General features: G+C 39.5%; 2 protein-coding genes across 4 annotated transcripts in view; both read left to right on the forward strand.

The window, feature by feature from the left end:
* LOC122776768 (solute carrier family 26 member 6) lies at positions 1-13,213 on the forward strand. Of its 3 annotated transcripts, none has more exons than XM_044037466.1 (19): positions 5-182; positions 269-423; positions 538-677; positions 1,840-1,950; positions 2,112-2,260; positions 2,550-2,714; positions 4,110-4,262; positions 5,075-5,157; positions 5,614-5,761; positions 6,562-6,675; positions 7,147-7,224; positions 7,578-7,673; positions 8,598-8,704; positions 8,891-8,960; positions 10,219-10,308; positions 10,477-10,647; positions 11,453-11,507; positions 12,041-12,165; positions 12,584-13,213. In XM_044037466.1, exons 2-19 carry the CDS (start codon positions 278-280, stop codon positions 12,602-12,604), a joined length of 2,022 nt encoding a protein of 673 aa, XP_043893401.1. In that variant the 5' UTR covers positions 5-182; positions 269-277; the 3' UTR covers positions 12,605-13,213. The 3 variants fall into 3 exon arrangements, 2 of the variants coding, with proteins under 2 accessions (XP_043893401.1, XP_043893402.1); XM_044037467.1 differs by having other exon boundaries at positions 278-423; XR_006361260.1 differs by lacking the exon at positions 12,584-13,213 and having other exon boundaries at positions 1-423; positions 8,911-8,960.
* slc26a6 (solute carrier family 26 member 6) overlaps positions 12,844-14,303 on the forward strand; it is an 18,339-nt gene continuing 16,879 nt past the window's right edge. The window contains exon 1 of the mRNA XM_044037463.1: positions 12,844-12,905. The gene's annotated coding sequence lies outside the window, so the exon portion shown is untranslated. The remainder of the gene's footprint in view (positions 12,906-14,303) is intronic.

Genomic DNA, 14,303 nt, shown 5'->3' on the forward strand with positions numbered 1-14,303 from the left:
AGAGGCATTCAGAGGCACTGACGGGGGGGTGAATCGGCGTCGATGTTGTAAACTGGCTGTAAATTTCAAGGCTCTTCCCCGCCCTCCCAGATTCACGTGTGATATGTTGTGTTTGAGTGTTACACAAACTCTTCATTGTCATGTCACTCCACACACACATTTGACACCTGCTGTACAGGAAGGTGCGCCAGACACACTAAACTCTCGCTCCTTGTTGAAAGAAGAACAAAGTGAAAGCTGATTGTGTACTGCCAGTAATCTCTAATAGTGCTTTCAGATGGACAGCAGTGAAGGAAGTGGCCTTCCTCACCACAGACAGCCTTATCTTGCAGTTGCCTTGGACGAAGCACAGCTGGGTGTTCTTGGGCAGCGGGGAGAAAAAAATGGCCTCTCATTTGTGGAGAGGGTGAAAGCGCAGTGTTGGTGAGTCAACAGTTTTATGTCAGAAATGACCTTCAAACTGTCGTTCTCTCACATTCTTCAGGAACTCTCTCTCTCTCTCTCTCTCTCTCTCTCTCTCTGCGTGTGTCCCTCTAGGTTTTCTCGTACTAGGTTGAAAAGCTTCCTGCTGAGCTTTTTTCCCGTCTTGTCATGGCTTCCTCGCTACTCCATCAGAGAAAACATTGTTCGAGACCTGGTGTCTGGAGTGAGTGTCGGGATCCTTCATCTTCCACAGGGTGAGGATGCAGGTGACTGATGATCACCACACTGTACAACCTGTGACACAATAACCTCCCAAAGAGATGTTCTGTAGCTGCTACATCTACCTGATAACATCTGGATGTTTTAAAATAGAATGTGCTTTTAATCTTAATGATTTTCTTTAAAGATATGATTTCTAATTGTGATTATACCGCAAATAAAGTCACGTAAAGAAAGCGTAGCAACTCCACAAAGATTGAGTTGTATTTCCTTTACTAACATACAGCCACCTTCCTCTTTGTGAGGTACACCTGTTCAGCTGCTTGTTAATGTGAATTTCCAACTGCCGATCTACTCGACCTTTCACACAACCACCTCTTGGGTTTAGAGAGAATGGTTGAAAGAGGGAACATATCCAGTGAGCGGCTGTTCTCTGAGTGAAAATGCCTTGTTGATGCCGGGGGATAATGGCCAGACTGGTTTGAAATGACAGAAAGGCAACGGTGACCTGTACCAAACAAATTTGTCTCAGCCAAATGTGGGGCGGTCTCCTTTGTCCTTAAATCCTTAAAGATAGAACTCCACTGAGTACATGGGCAGTTGAGTTTATTGAGGAACACAATAATGAGATTTGGGAGGAATGTCTGCGGCATCACACAGTTTAATGCTCCATAGACTCCACTATTCACAGAAGAAGCGACACAGATTCTACCCTAATGTCTCAGCCATTTATATTCAATGTAAATCCATGATGGGTAATGCTGCACATTCCTTCTGGTCATGTCGTCAACTCCATTCTCTTTGGAAATGGAACCCAACATTGATCCTGGGATCTACACGTGTCCAACCTCAAGTATGAGGAAAAGGCTATTCAATTTGAAATGGTGAATTTGGGGAAAAAAACCTTGAGAGAGTGAGATTTTATGACAAGTTATGGAACTCCGTACTGAGCTTCCATAAGCTACGTTGCTACGTAATACCTTGCAGTCCGTATGTGTTTGTGTGTGTACTCATTGTTATTTTATTTTACGCTGACCATGGACTGGTATTAATAGTTGTGCTTTGTTCTGTGTGTCCTGTGTTTGTTTTACTTTTTCCTATGTTTTTCCCTTCAAAAAGCAATTAACCTTAAAAAAGGTGCTCCATTTAAAGGATGCAGTTCAATCCTTCTCAATCCTCCAATCTCTTCTCTTCTAGGTATGGCCAATGCCATAGTGGCCGGAGTTCCTGCAGTGTTTGGTCTGTACACCTCTCTCTATCCTCTGATCATCTACTTCATCTTCGGCACGTCAAGGCACCTCTCCATTGGTATCTATCGCTGAGGGTTTACCATAACTTTGTGCCTTATTCAGGCTCAAATAATCAATTTTTATTTTTATTTATTTATTTATTTATTTTTATAAATCAAGTGAAGTTACGCTGCCCATAGCATAATAACACAAGATTTCTGTTGTTTGTCTGTTTGACAGGTCATTTTGCTGTCTTGGCCATCATGATTGGGTCTGTTACAGCTAATGTGGAGTTGCTTAGCAACAGTGATGAAGAGAGTCAGGTTGATGTGGAGGCAGCCAAAGTAAATGTAGCTGTACAACTCACGGTCCTCTGTGGCCTGATACAGGTACACACAAACACACAAACACGCATGGTAACACACCAATATCTACAGAGTCAGTGCTCCAGCTTGAGAATACAACATTTCATTTTCATGACTCTCTAGTTATTGCTCATTTTCCTTCATGATTTCTTTTCCTTTCTTTTTTTCAAACCCATTAAATGCCTTCTGGCACACATGATAAATCAATGACATGTTTAGAAATAAAAGCCACAGCATATGTTTATAATAGTTTAATAGAAATGAAATGACATTATGTTGATGTGAAGTAAAGCCATGTAATGTGTGTGTACAGCTCCTACTGTACTTGCTGCGTGGAGGTGGCATGTGTCGCTGGATTTCTGACCCCGTGATCCGAGGCTACACCACAGCAGCAGCTCTGCATGTGATCATCCTGCAGCTGCCACTGATGACTGGAATACCTGCACAGAGACACACTGGTCTGATGGCTTCAGCATGGGTGTGTTACAGCACTGTGGTATCGTACTGCATGCACAAATATGGCCACACATATGGAGGCATATATAACAAAAGTGCCTATTATTCTTATTTATTCGTTTAAAACTTTGAAAGAGAGCACATTCTCACTTCTACTCAAACAAGAATTTCAAGGTGTAGTTTAGAGGGTTTCATCTTTGTTTACTAAATGCTGGAGGTCTGAAGATGCTTGGCTCACTGACAGAGATGTTTACAGGGCAGAAGTAATATACATTGGGAAAAGAAACACTTAAGTGTGTATGGAAATAAAAAGCATTCTTATGATCACTGAACACAGTTAGCACACCAATCAATGAAACCAGTGATTAATGTCACTGGAGAATCAGCGTGATCGTTTAAACAAACACTCTTTTTTTATTCACTTCACCACCAAGATTCACTCATCCAGCAGTGAAAAAAGAGCAAAACAACGACTCACTTTCAAGAAAAGCAAGCAGATGCTTACACTAATGATGGAATCTCACAAGCATTATCTTTATTATGATACCAAGATAATTAGCAAAGAGGTTGTAACTGCAGAGATATACTCTCTTATTTTAAGAGGTCAAGACTTGGGTTTAGGGTTAGAAGTGAGGGTGAGTGTTAAGGTTGGACATTAAATTGTGATGGTTAAAGGAATACTTCACAGATTTGCATTTATTTGCTTTGTTTTTCAGAATAGGGGTAATATTCCCTACATCCGTTATCAATGCTAATTCCGCACTTTTTAGACACACTCGTAGGGGGACGGAACCTCATTCCCAGAATGTAAACAGTGTCCACCATCTTTGCTAACAGTTACGATAACAGGACCAAGTGTCACTTGTGGGCACGTAACAAAGAAAAGAATGAAGATATTTCTCAACTCAGGGGAAACTGAGGTTGGGAAGCACAATTTTTCAAAAATACTACCCCTATTCTAGTAATACAAAGCTAAATGCCAATCGGTGAAGTATTCCTTTAATGTTACATTAAGGGGCTAGGGCAGGGGTCTGCAACCTGCAGCTCTAAAGCCGCGTGTGGCTCTTCAATGCCTCTGCAATGGCTCCCTGTAGAACCTGACAAACGTACATGTACATGAAGAAATACACATTAAGAGTCCTGTCCATCCAGCAGCTTTTCTCAAGCATGAACTACAGAAAATCCAAATAATTTTTCAATATTTATTTCAAAGAGGTGAAAACAGTAATGAAATGTTAGTTCACAGGTTTTTTTCATACTTTTTACACTTCATAAATCGGTTTTGCGGCTCCAGAATACATTCATTTGGGTGGAGAAGGGACAAAGATGTCTCTTTTAATACGCGAGGGAATGCATTGTGTCTATGAGTGACCTCACTGAGAATGCTGTACCAATATGTGTGTGTGTGATTTTATAGACGTTGAAGAGTGTTCTGTATGGACTGACCAGCTTTGTACCAGGAGATCTGTCCGTCTCTGTGGTTTCCACAGTGATACTCATCGGTGGCAAGATGCTGAATGAGAACTTTAAGAACAAGTTGCCCCTTGCCATACCCTGGGAACTTATACTGGTGAGGGAAACACACATACACACACACACACACACTCAACATTCAAATGTCACAAGTTGCACCCAGATGGTCTGATGCCACAGTGATTAGCTGATGACTGACTCATAATAAATGTGTCAAAATCAGGGTTTATTTTTTTTAGACAGTTATCTTAATAAGGCGCCACAAAACCTTCAGAAGTCATAATTAATGGCTTTATTACAGGTCATCAAATCAGACCCTGAATTCAAGGGAAAGTCCTACAACCTATCAACACTGCAGATATAAATGTCAGTCATTGACAAAGATGTCATGTCTCTATCTTTCTAATAAGTTATCTTGTGTGCAGCTGTAGTGAGCCATTAATCGAGGATGAATAAAAGTTGAGAAATCACCAGATGTTGATAAATCATTCATTCACACTTCTGTTAGCTATGCTGAACAAAAATAGTTTTGTTTTTTTTCAAATGTACTGTTTTATAAAAAAATATATTAAGATGTCAAATTATTGTTATGTACTTGCATTCCTGAACAGAAATAATAACAATAACATGTTTAAAGTCTTTGAAAGATTTTGAACATGTTATGTACACTGATCTTGTTAACAACACTACACTATATGAAATAAAAAGCTAATGCTCCATCTCTAACAGTGGATAAACAGTATCTGATTGTGATAGTGTTTTTCTTTGGTCCGTTGTTGTACGATGGTCTCTGAACAAACCCAAAGATGTTGGATTTAGAAGCAGAATTTCGTCAGTTATTCTTTTCCAAAGTGCAGAAATAATGTTTGGCAAATGTCATGTGTGTATTGTATTGTTTTTCTCTCACAGGTTGTGCTTGGCACCGTCATGTCAGTGCTGATGGATCTGAGTGGACAGCACAGAGTCCAGGTGGTGGGACACATACCCACTGGGTCAGTAGAGCTGTGTCGTTGTGAAAGAGTGTTTACATCCTTTATGCTACGAAAAAGCCACTATAGAATGCTAACATGCTTGGGAAAGGGAGGGGTGAGCTAAGGAGTCCTCTCCCTGCCGCTCTCTGCAGTCTCACTATTAGGTGTCATCGATTCTTATGCACTGGACCTTTACCACTCTTTCTTTTCCTGGCAATATATTGTCCAATATGGATATTGTGACACAATGTTTTACTGCAACTGTATTAGGAATGTGAAGTGCTGCTGTTTTTAAGTGTAAAAAAATGAAAAAACAATACAATTACAGAAAATATGTCTGATATACTTGTGTTATTGAAACTAGCTTGAAGAGAAAGCCGACACATCTGAACTAATTGGACTTAATTCTTTTTATTTTATTCATTCAAAGTCATTCACAGTATCTTAACAATTCCTCTGTTATGTCCTTCTCTCCAGCTTGTCTCCTCCAGTCCTTCCATCTCTGTCTCAGAGCAGGGAGCTGTTTTTTCCTGCTTTCTCTATGGCTCTGGTTAGCTTCTGTTTCCTTTCAGCCATTGGCTCAGTGTTTGCCCAAAAACATGGCTACAAAGTGGATCCCAGCCAGGTACTACAGTAATGTTGTTAATGTTGTGGCCTGATTTCTTTTTTGTTTTTTTAAAAAATGACTGTGGCAAAAGTAGAAATGTGTATATTGTGTACAAATGTACCATAATATATGTATATATGTATATATGAATAAACAAATGAAACCATCACAGATAGTGTGAGACAATGATATAAACTGGGCTTAAATGTGAGGGATTTTGAATTTGCTCCATGATTTCTGCAGATGAGAGATATTGCACAGCTCCTCTCAGCAGTGATTTTAAACAGATTGTACGTTTTTATTCTCGTCAAAGGTTTTTTGAGCCAGTTTCCTCCAGACTTCCCTTGAACCTTGCTGTGAACACTGCTACAGGGAGTGTTAGTGTTTCAGGTGAAGGACAAAGGTCTGGTTGGATGTTATAAATACAGAACATGCTCTAATCAAACATGCTTTGTGCAGCTCCATTAACTGAAAGGAGTCTCACTTTTTGTACCTCTAGAATGTGATTGCAGTGAGAATAATTCAAGCCCTTGATTCTCTTTATTTTACAATAATGATGGACTGAAAGTTTCAATTATTGAAGTTTTCATTGCAGTCTTTTGTTAAGATTGTGGCAGAACGGAGGGAGGGACTTACTCCCACAGCTGAAAGAAATGCAGCCCATTGAGAGACTGGTTGTTTGTTTCTATATGTCAGCACTGCAATAGACTCAGGACCTGTGCAGCCTCCCAGCTGCTCCGTGTAAACCAGCAGTAGCCGTGCGATGTGCTCCTGCGTCACTGCTCACTGTTCAAAATGCTTGTGTGTCTTTGCATCAGGAACTGCTGGCTGTGGGTCTGTGTAACACCATTGGAGGAATGTTTCAGTGCTTTGCCGTCAGCTGCTCCTTCTCCCGCAGCATGGTCCAGGATAGCATCGGTGTCAAATCTCAAGTATGAGCCTCCAGAAGATTTTAAAACCAAGTTCATTTTATACTTTATTATATTTAACAAGATTAATCTTGTACTTTTAACCCAACTAGGTTTATCTGACAGGTATGTTTACTAACGTTACCTTTGCACTGTTATTCTGGTGTGCACATGGTAAGGGATTGGCCATAGGATCTGCATTTCCTTTATGTCAAACACCTTTGTTTTGCACAATGTTTAATATTTAGGGCCCAAGCATAAACGGTGGTGGCGGGGCAGCCATTCCTGCTTCAGATTATCATTATTATATCCGTGGCTTTGCGGTCATTTCGGAGGGGATTATCGAATGTGAAGTGAAGACTGTTGAGTGAGGGAGCACTGGGATGCGAGGGCTCTATCATGACTGCGTGCGTCCTGGTTTTTTGGAATTGCTAAGGCCATTACGCTTCCTTTATTTGCCCCCTTTCCTTTTCTATTCTGTTTTAATCTCCACAGATGGCAGGTTTGGTATCTGCTCTGGTGATTCTCACCATCCTGTTGAAGATTGGTCCTCTCTTTGAGCAGCTGCCAAAGGTAAAAGTGAATCTGAGACCACAAATGTGTTCTAAGTTAATGAGATAAACAAACGGCTCAAATCACTGTTTCCATACATTTAAAATAACAAAAAGAACAATCATTGAGGGGGCAATGTTTTTTTGTACAAGGAGCAAATACAATGTATGTAAATTGTTGTACATAAACCACTGCGGGATGATGATGATGATGATGATGATGATGATGATGGTGATGACAGAATGAAAGAGCATACTAGTGAAGATATTGTTTTAAAAATGTCAAGTCATATTCCAGCTGGATGAGACTCACTGTCACTATGATTCACACAACTCATCCAGTGTTCAGTGATAAAGTGTGTTGATGTGTTCCAGGCAGTGTTGGCAGTGATCATTGTGGTGAACCTGCAGGGGTTCCTGGCTCAGTTCAGAGATGTGTGTGTGCTCTGGAAGTCTGACAGATTAGACATGGTAGGAAACACACACACACACACACACACTGATGAAGATTTGATTAAAGGATGAATGAAAAACAGAAAAACAGAGCTGTGTGTCAGTGATAAAGTGAAGTATCAAATATAAACAAGTACAAGTTCACAGCAGTTATGTTTATTGTCAACATATGTTGGGTGTAACTGATTAAAACATGTGCTGTTGGTTTAGTAAAACAAAATCAAAAAAACAACAACTTTTCCATCAGTCCCTAATCCATCTCTAACCTTTAACTCAACCCTAACATAAACCTAATTCTAAAGCCAGGTCTTAACCCTTAAAAGTTGTGAGGACCAGCCAAAATGTCCTCACCTCCTATGGCTTATGTGATTTGTATTTGGTCCTGACAAAGATGAATATACGAGTACACAAACACACACACACACACACACACACACACACACACACACACAGTTTCACTTCACTAAATGAAAAGTACATCACTTTTCTCGTAGTAGTTCTACATGTTATTATCATTAAAGATTAAAGTTCTTTGCCAAGTGTGTCCATGCAACAGTCTCCTGCCTTTTTGTTTCGTATATAAAGAAAAATGCAGATGATGCTACTGACAACACTGGCATTACACAATTGGGTGTTTCTTTGCTACTACTACATACATTGCATGAATGTGATTATTTGTAGAAATGTAGTGGAGTCACAAATACATATTCACCGTTATTTGTCATGAAGTGAAAATGAATGCATGTGTACTTGATGACAGAAAATGACTTGCGTCCTGTAACTGTTGAGAACTGCGACATTGTAAACTCACATCTCATTTAGTCCACTTGTTTTTCTTTATCCTCATCATTATTATTCAAGCTCTCAGCTTGAAGCCTCCGGTCGCCCGGTCACAAACAGAGCCGACGTTCCTCTCATCAAACGCTCACTCCTGTCTTTCAGCTGGTGTGGGTGGTGTCACTGATGTCCACACTGATATTTAACCTGGACCTGGGTCTGGCTGTTGCCATCGTCTTCTCTCTGCTCGTACTCCTCTACAGGACACAACAGTCAGTCGTCATTTTTTTCAGATGCTACGTAAAGAACACCACTGTTTTTGAGACAAAGCCACAAAGACTTGAAGCTGTATAATGATGTTAGTGCAGTTTATCTTCACCGTTGTACTCGTTAATGAAGCAGATCCTCATTAGCATTCCCGTATCTCTCCTGTCTTTCATCTTGTCCTCATCTCTCAGCTCCCCCACTGTTGTTTTAGGTCGTATTCCCGGCACAGACTGTTACAGAGACGTGGGACTCTACACAGAGGTAAACCCAGTTTCTCTCTCTTTCACTACAGAGAGATAGAACTTTCATATTCATAGTCGCCTGAGTCGAAGTACAGCTTTCATTTCTTAATTAGGTTCTAAAAATAGTTACAAAACATAATCCAAACAGTGCATTTTCTGGTGATCAAGTTCAAAGCTGCCTGTTTTGTTCATGATTTGTGTTAATTAGCTTAACATTCCTTTGTCTACTTTGGAAGAATAAAAGAGATTGTGAGCTTCTTTAAATTACATTTAAAAACAACTGTAAACATTCAGGGGATGATGTCATTAAAGTTAGAGTGATGGATGTGATATGAGACGTTACCTAAATGCAACAATGTGTATTATAATGTGTATTAGTGATCCTCAACCACCAACTGATTTACAATCGATAACCGTATTTTAATATTTTGTGAAAAGATCTAATTCTCGTCTAGCTTTGCTGTGTAAAAGGAAACAAACCTATTTCCCAACAAAATTGTATTTGTAGTTGGAAAGACTGCAGCTTTGTGACCAAAAAAAACCTGTCAGCTTGAGTCCATCTGTTAAAGTATTTTAATGCATCACATCAAAACAAAAACAAACCCCATGGCTGAAACTAATCAGTCGGTTCTATTTTTACTCGCCAAGTCACTATGAGCTCCACTGTCTTTTTCTTCGTCCAACCCCTCCTCCTGTACATTTTCTGCAGCTTAGTCGAAACTTCTTTTTGCTAAACTTATTAAAAAAAAAAAAATATTTGACAGAATCTGAACTCAATCATGTAGGAGAAGGTTTCTGAAGATGCACGGAGATGTGACGTTCGAGGTCAAGTGAGTGCAGAATAGTGTTTACAACAACTGTTACAATACCGTGTATCTGCAGAAAGGCCGATGTTTGGACCGGGTCGAGATGGATGGATGGATGTGTAAAAGTGAAAAGAAGACTTTTATAATTCTAATAAAACATGATTAGAGCCATGTATTATTGCAACAACAGTGACAGAAAATCGTACAAGAAGCAACTGTAGTGACTGTGAAAATGAAACGTCAGTGACTAAAAATAAAAGTCCTTCTAATCTGTCTATAAATACTATAAATGTCTGTTAACTGCATAACTGTCCAGTGGTTCAGTCGACAGGCTTCAAACCTGGCAGGTGGTTCACTAAAGGACACCAGTGTGTGCAGTGCCAACATTCAGACACTCAGATATCATGTAACTCAACATTACCCTACAGCTAAATTCCTGTAATGTATACTGAGTTTGTCTCTGTTTAACAGGCAAAGCAAGTTCCTGGAGTGACCATCGTCTCCTGCTCCAGTCCAGTTTACTTTGCCAACTCTGCACTGGTCTTTACAGAGATCACAGAGGTGCCCACAAACACACGTTTGTATTTTCAACACATGATGGGTGTAACAGATTAAAACACGTGCCATTGGTTTTAGTTTATAAAAAAAACAAACAAAAAAACACCAAGATTTCAATTGATTTTCCATCACTAACTTCTCGTTCTTTATTTTCTCCCTGACTCCATCCAGACAGTGAGTCGCTGTCAGAAAGAAAACCCAGCTCAAGTCAGCACTGCTCCCCCCTCCTCCTCCTCCTCCTCAACCTCAACCCAGACAATAATAACACACACTCACTGCTTGGTTGTTGACCTCAGCTCAGTCAATTTCTTTGACTCAATGGCCATGACAGCTTTCTGCAAGGTGAGGATAAAGAAGTGGGCTAGTTGAAATTCAGCTCTCCTGAGTTTTATTATGATAGAGTTGGGTTAGAGTTTCTGCTGATTGTGATCTTGTCCTTATCTGGCACCTTTCACACAGTTTACCTAATGTATGTTTTCTCTTTTATCCATTAACACACACACACACAATACAAGAAATGCACATAAATAACCTCACTTAAAAAAAGACAATCTAAGAAGCATAGATGGTTCTTCACTGGAAGGAAAAAATCATTACCAAACATTTTGCAGCTGTAAGATAACAACGAAAGCTTTGACATCAGAGCTATGATTATGACATAGGAAGTCAAAGATAGGAGATAATAGGCCAACACTATCTGTTTTTATGATTTTGATACTGTTTAACACGCCATATTACTGAACACAAGGAACATGTGTTTATCCCAAGACACTTTCCTGGTAAGTTTAAAGAGTGACAGTCTGTTTGCTAGACGCTATATACATCATATATACATCAATAAAACACTTGAAGCACATACATCTAAAAGAGGTAATGAAGTAGTTATTAGTGTTTTCTGCAGTGTTTCTGTGTCCTCAGTGATTGGTTGTTCTCACACCGGCTTCTTTCCGCTGAAATTAGTAAGAAAACATTGTTGACAATAAATGTCACGCAATAACATGTTAGGTTGTAAGTATGATTATGGCTCACTGTGGTTCACACACACTTCATTTAATGGTTTCCAGTTTTACTGATAGGACTTTGTCGTATCACATCCACATCTTTGGTCCCAGTGATAAAAGTGTGTGTGTGTGTGTGTTTTCATCAGGTTGTTGATGACTTGCATGTCCAGGGTGTCTCTGTGTTTGTGGCATCATGCTCAGGTCAGTTCCATTCAGTTTTCTTTTGTTCCTTATTTCTTGACGTTTTCCTTTACAACTCCGTTCTTATTTATTATTATTAATAATAAACTTTATTTCTGTAGCACCGTTCATACAGGGATTACAACAACAAAACACAACACAGGGTGGAATAGAAAAAGGAAAAGTCTGAAGTCAAAATGTAAAAACCCTTTTTTAACTGAAATAAAACAGTAAAATACAAGACAGGGTGGAATAAAATAGAAAAAGGCTAGAGTCGTGAGGTTAAAACCCGGTTTTCACTTCAAAATAAACTAAAAATGCAAATAAAACACAACACAGGGTGGAATGAAGAGGAGCTAGTTGAGGGCTTACGTAAAAAGATAAGTCTTTATTTGAGCACTACACTGCACTAAACACCAAAGCTGTCTCCTCTCTCGGTCTATATTGACTGAGTGCAGCAGAGAGTTGTCGAATTAATTTATTACCCAATAGAAAACGTTAATTGTATATAAATCAATAAGAGTGTGATGTGAACTTTTTCTGTGTGTCAGCAGACGGCGTTTTATCCCAGCTTCAGACTCATGGCTGTGTTCCAGACACACTGCCCAGTTCCTGTCTCTTCCCATCGGTACATCATGCTGTCCAGCGCCACCTCAGCCGGTTGCCCAGGCCTCTGGAGGTATGCACTGGCTTTTTTCCAAGTTCATTTATTTATTACCAGTGTATTAATCACTGTGTATTAATATACGTGTGTGTGTGTGTGTGTGTGTGTGTGTGTAAAAATAAGCAGTGTAAAGCTGAGTGTGGCTCCAGCAGGAGTCGTATGAATCTGATGCATCAGTTGACTTGGTGTCAACAGCTGAAAAAGCTACATTTGCCATTCGTTAAAGATTGCTAGAATGTTTCATCAAACTGCAAAAGAAAGACTGACTCATGGGAAAAAAATAAAATATATACATAAATATTTCAATTAATAATATATTAAATAAATAAATAAATAAATAAATAAATAATAAGGAACTTCACTTCGCTGTTTAGAATGGCTATTTCATAATGTTTAAATGTTTTCATAAATGATCGTTTCATTATCATTTCAGGAAACCCAACGAGACAAGTGATTGTTGAGCGGCTGCTGCTTCTGAAAGGACAGAAAACAATCGCTGCTGTCAAACACTTGCACTGCGCTTATCTCAGTGATCAATGTGGTTGTTCCCAATTAGACATTTAAATGAGTGGCCTCTCTGTCGAGACATTTTTGAGACTGTAACCAGGAGACCATGGTGTCAGTCCATCTACCTTCTCCACTGCACCAGTCATCCCAGATGAGACTTGAACCCACAAAATGGAGGACAGTGTCTTATTAGACGATGTTTGTGTTGATGAAAAGCATAATTCACTTTCCCCGGCCTTGAAGCAGAAGTAAGTAAGATTGCTGTTTAAAAAAAGAAAAGTTTTATCCACGGGTTATTACAAATACTCGTATCTTTCAAAACAACGTTATAACGTCCTAAACAAAGGGAGGCGGGGTCAAGTTAGTTCAGTTGAGACAACTTGATTGATCCCAGGAAGACAATTCATTTTCTCCTAATTACAATCACACAAACAACATGTTACCTGTCAAAGTGCAGATCAAGAGAACTAACGTAATCAAGCAATAAATGTTGTCTGTCCTCTTGAGTCAGTAAAAAAATGACCACTATCGAATTTGAATAAACTGGTTGATAATATTTTTTGCCTTTCCTTCATCTGTGTCTTCTTGTCCTGCATCTGAGCTATAGTTCATCTATATGTGATAGGGCTGTCAAAGTGTGTTAATAATTGCGATGACTCTGTCTGATTACTCATTAATTAGAAGAAAAGCAAACGTTCAATTGTGATTAAGTAACATTAACAATTTCAAAATACCCTAATACCCTAAATAAGTAATAAGATTCTACTGCACACACATATACCTGAGCTAGTAGTGTGTGTGCACCATCTCCCTCTGTCCTGAGCTCCTCTCACCAGATCAGATGCATGTTATTGCATTTATTCTTTGTTTTTGTTGCAAAGTAGGTGTTCTCTTCCTGAGCTGATTGGTCACAGCTTCTCATTCCACTAAGCAGGTGTTTTCCCCCTTTAAATGACTTATGCTGAATTATGCTGAAAAGGTTGTGTTATGACTGCCGTCGTATTGTTTTTGTGTGTGGGTTTGTTTATCGTTTTCTTCTTCTGCATGAATGAATGAATGAGTGAATTAATGGATTGAGTGGTGTGATGGATCGCTGGACGTGAGGGAGGGAAATCACTCAGTTTCCACTGGACCCAAGCAGCCACATTAATTTATTACTTATTCTAAAATTCTGTTAACTCTGTGGACTTTGTAGGGATGGGTAGCCAGTTGTTTTTGACTCAGTTTCCTCCTGTTTATGTTTAAGCAGCGAGGTCGTTTGTTGCACTTTGATTTTGAGAATTGTTAGGCAAGATGTGTTTATTTTCTAGTTAGATTTGTTTGTTTGTTATTCTGACCTTTGCCCACCCTGTAGCTCTTTGGTCCTCTTCTTTATTACTTGGAAGTAAACGCGCTTAATTAGCTCAGCGGTTCTGTGGCTGTGTTATTGAGTCTCGAGGAAGTTGAGTGTGTTCTTGTTATGCTTGGGCCTCCCCTAGACCAGGCGGAACAGTTGATATAAAATGATTCATCACTAATGCCAAAACATCCTGCCGACGGTGTGTGTGAGATCGCCATGCTCCCACAGTGCACTGGCTCATGCCTCATTTTAAGACCAGCACTCCTGTGGGAGTTCAAATGGTCACAGGTGCATTTGTTGTTGAAAC

Source organism: Solea senegalensis, linkage group LG11 (genome assembly GCF_019176455.1).
Source record: "Solea senegalensis isolate Sse05_10M linkage group LG11, IFAPA_SoseM_1, whole genome shotgun sequence".
NCBI classification, from domain to species: domain Eukaryota; kingdom Metazoa; phylum Chordata; class Actinopteri; order Pleuronectiformes; family Soleidae; genus Solea; species Solea senegalensis.

What these genes read in the sequence shown, in the direction of transcription:
- LOC122776768 (XM_044037466.1), top strand. Translation starts at nt 278, where the DNA reads ATGGACAGCAGTGAAGGAAGTGGCCTTCCTCACCACAGACAGCCTTAT. An exon ending in AGGGTGAAAGCGCAGTGTTG is followed by an intron (nt 424 to 537) that starts GTGAGTCAACAG and finishes GTGTCCCTCTAG; the next exon opens with GTTTTCTCGTACTAGGTTGA. An exon ending in CCATGACAGCTTTCTGCAAG is followed by an intron (nt 10,648 to 11,452) that starts GTGAGGATAAAG and finishes TGTTTTCATCAG; the next exon opens with GTTGTTGATGACTTGCATGT.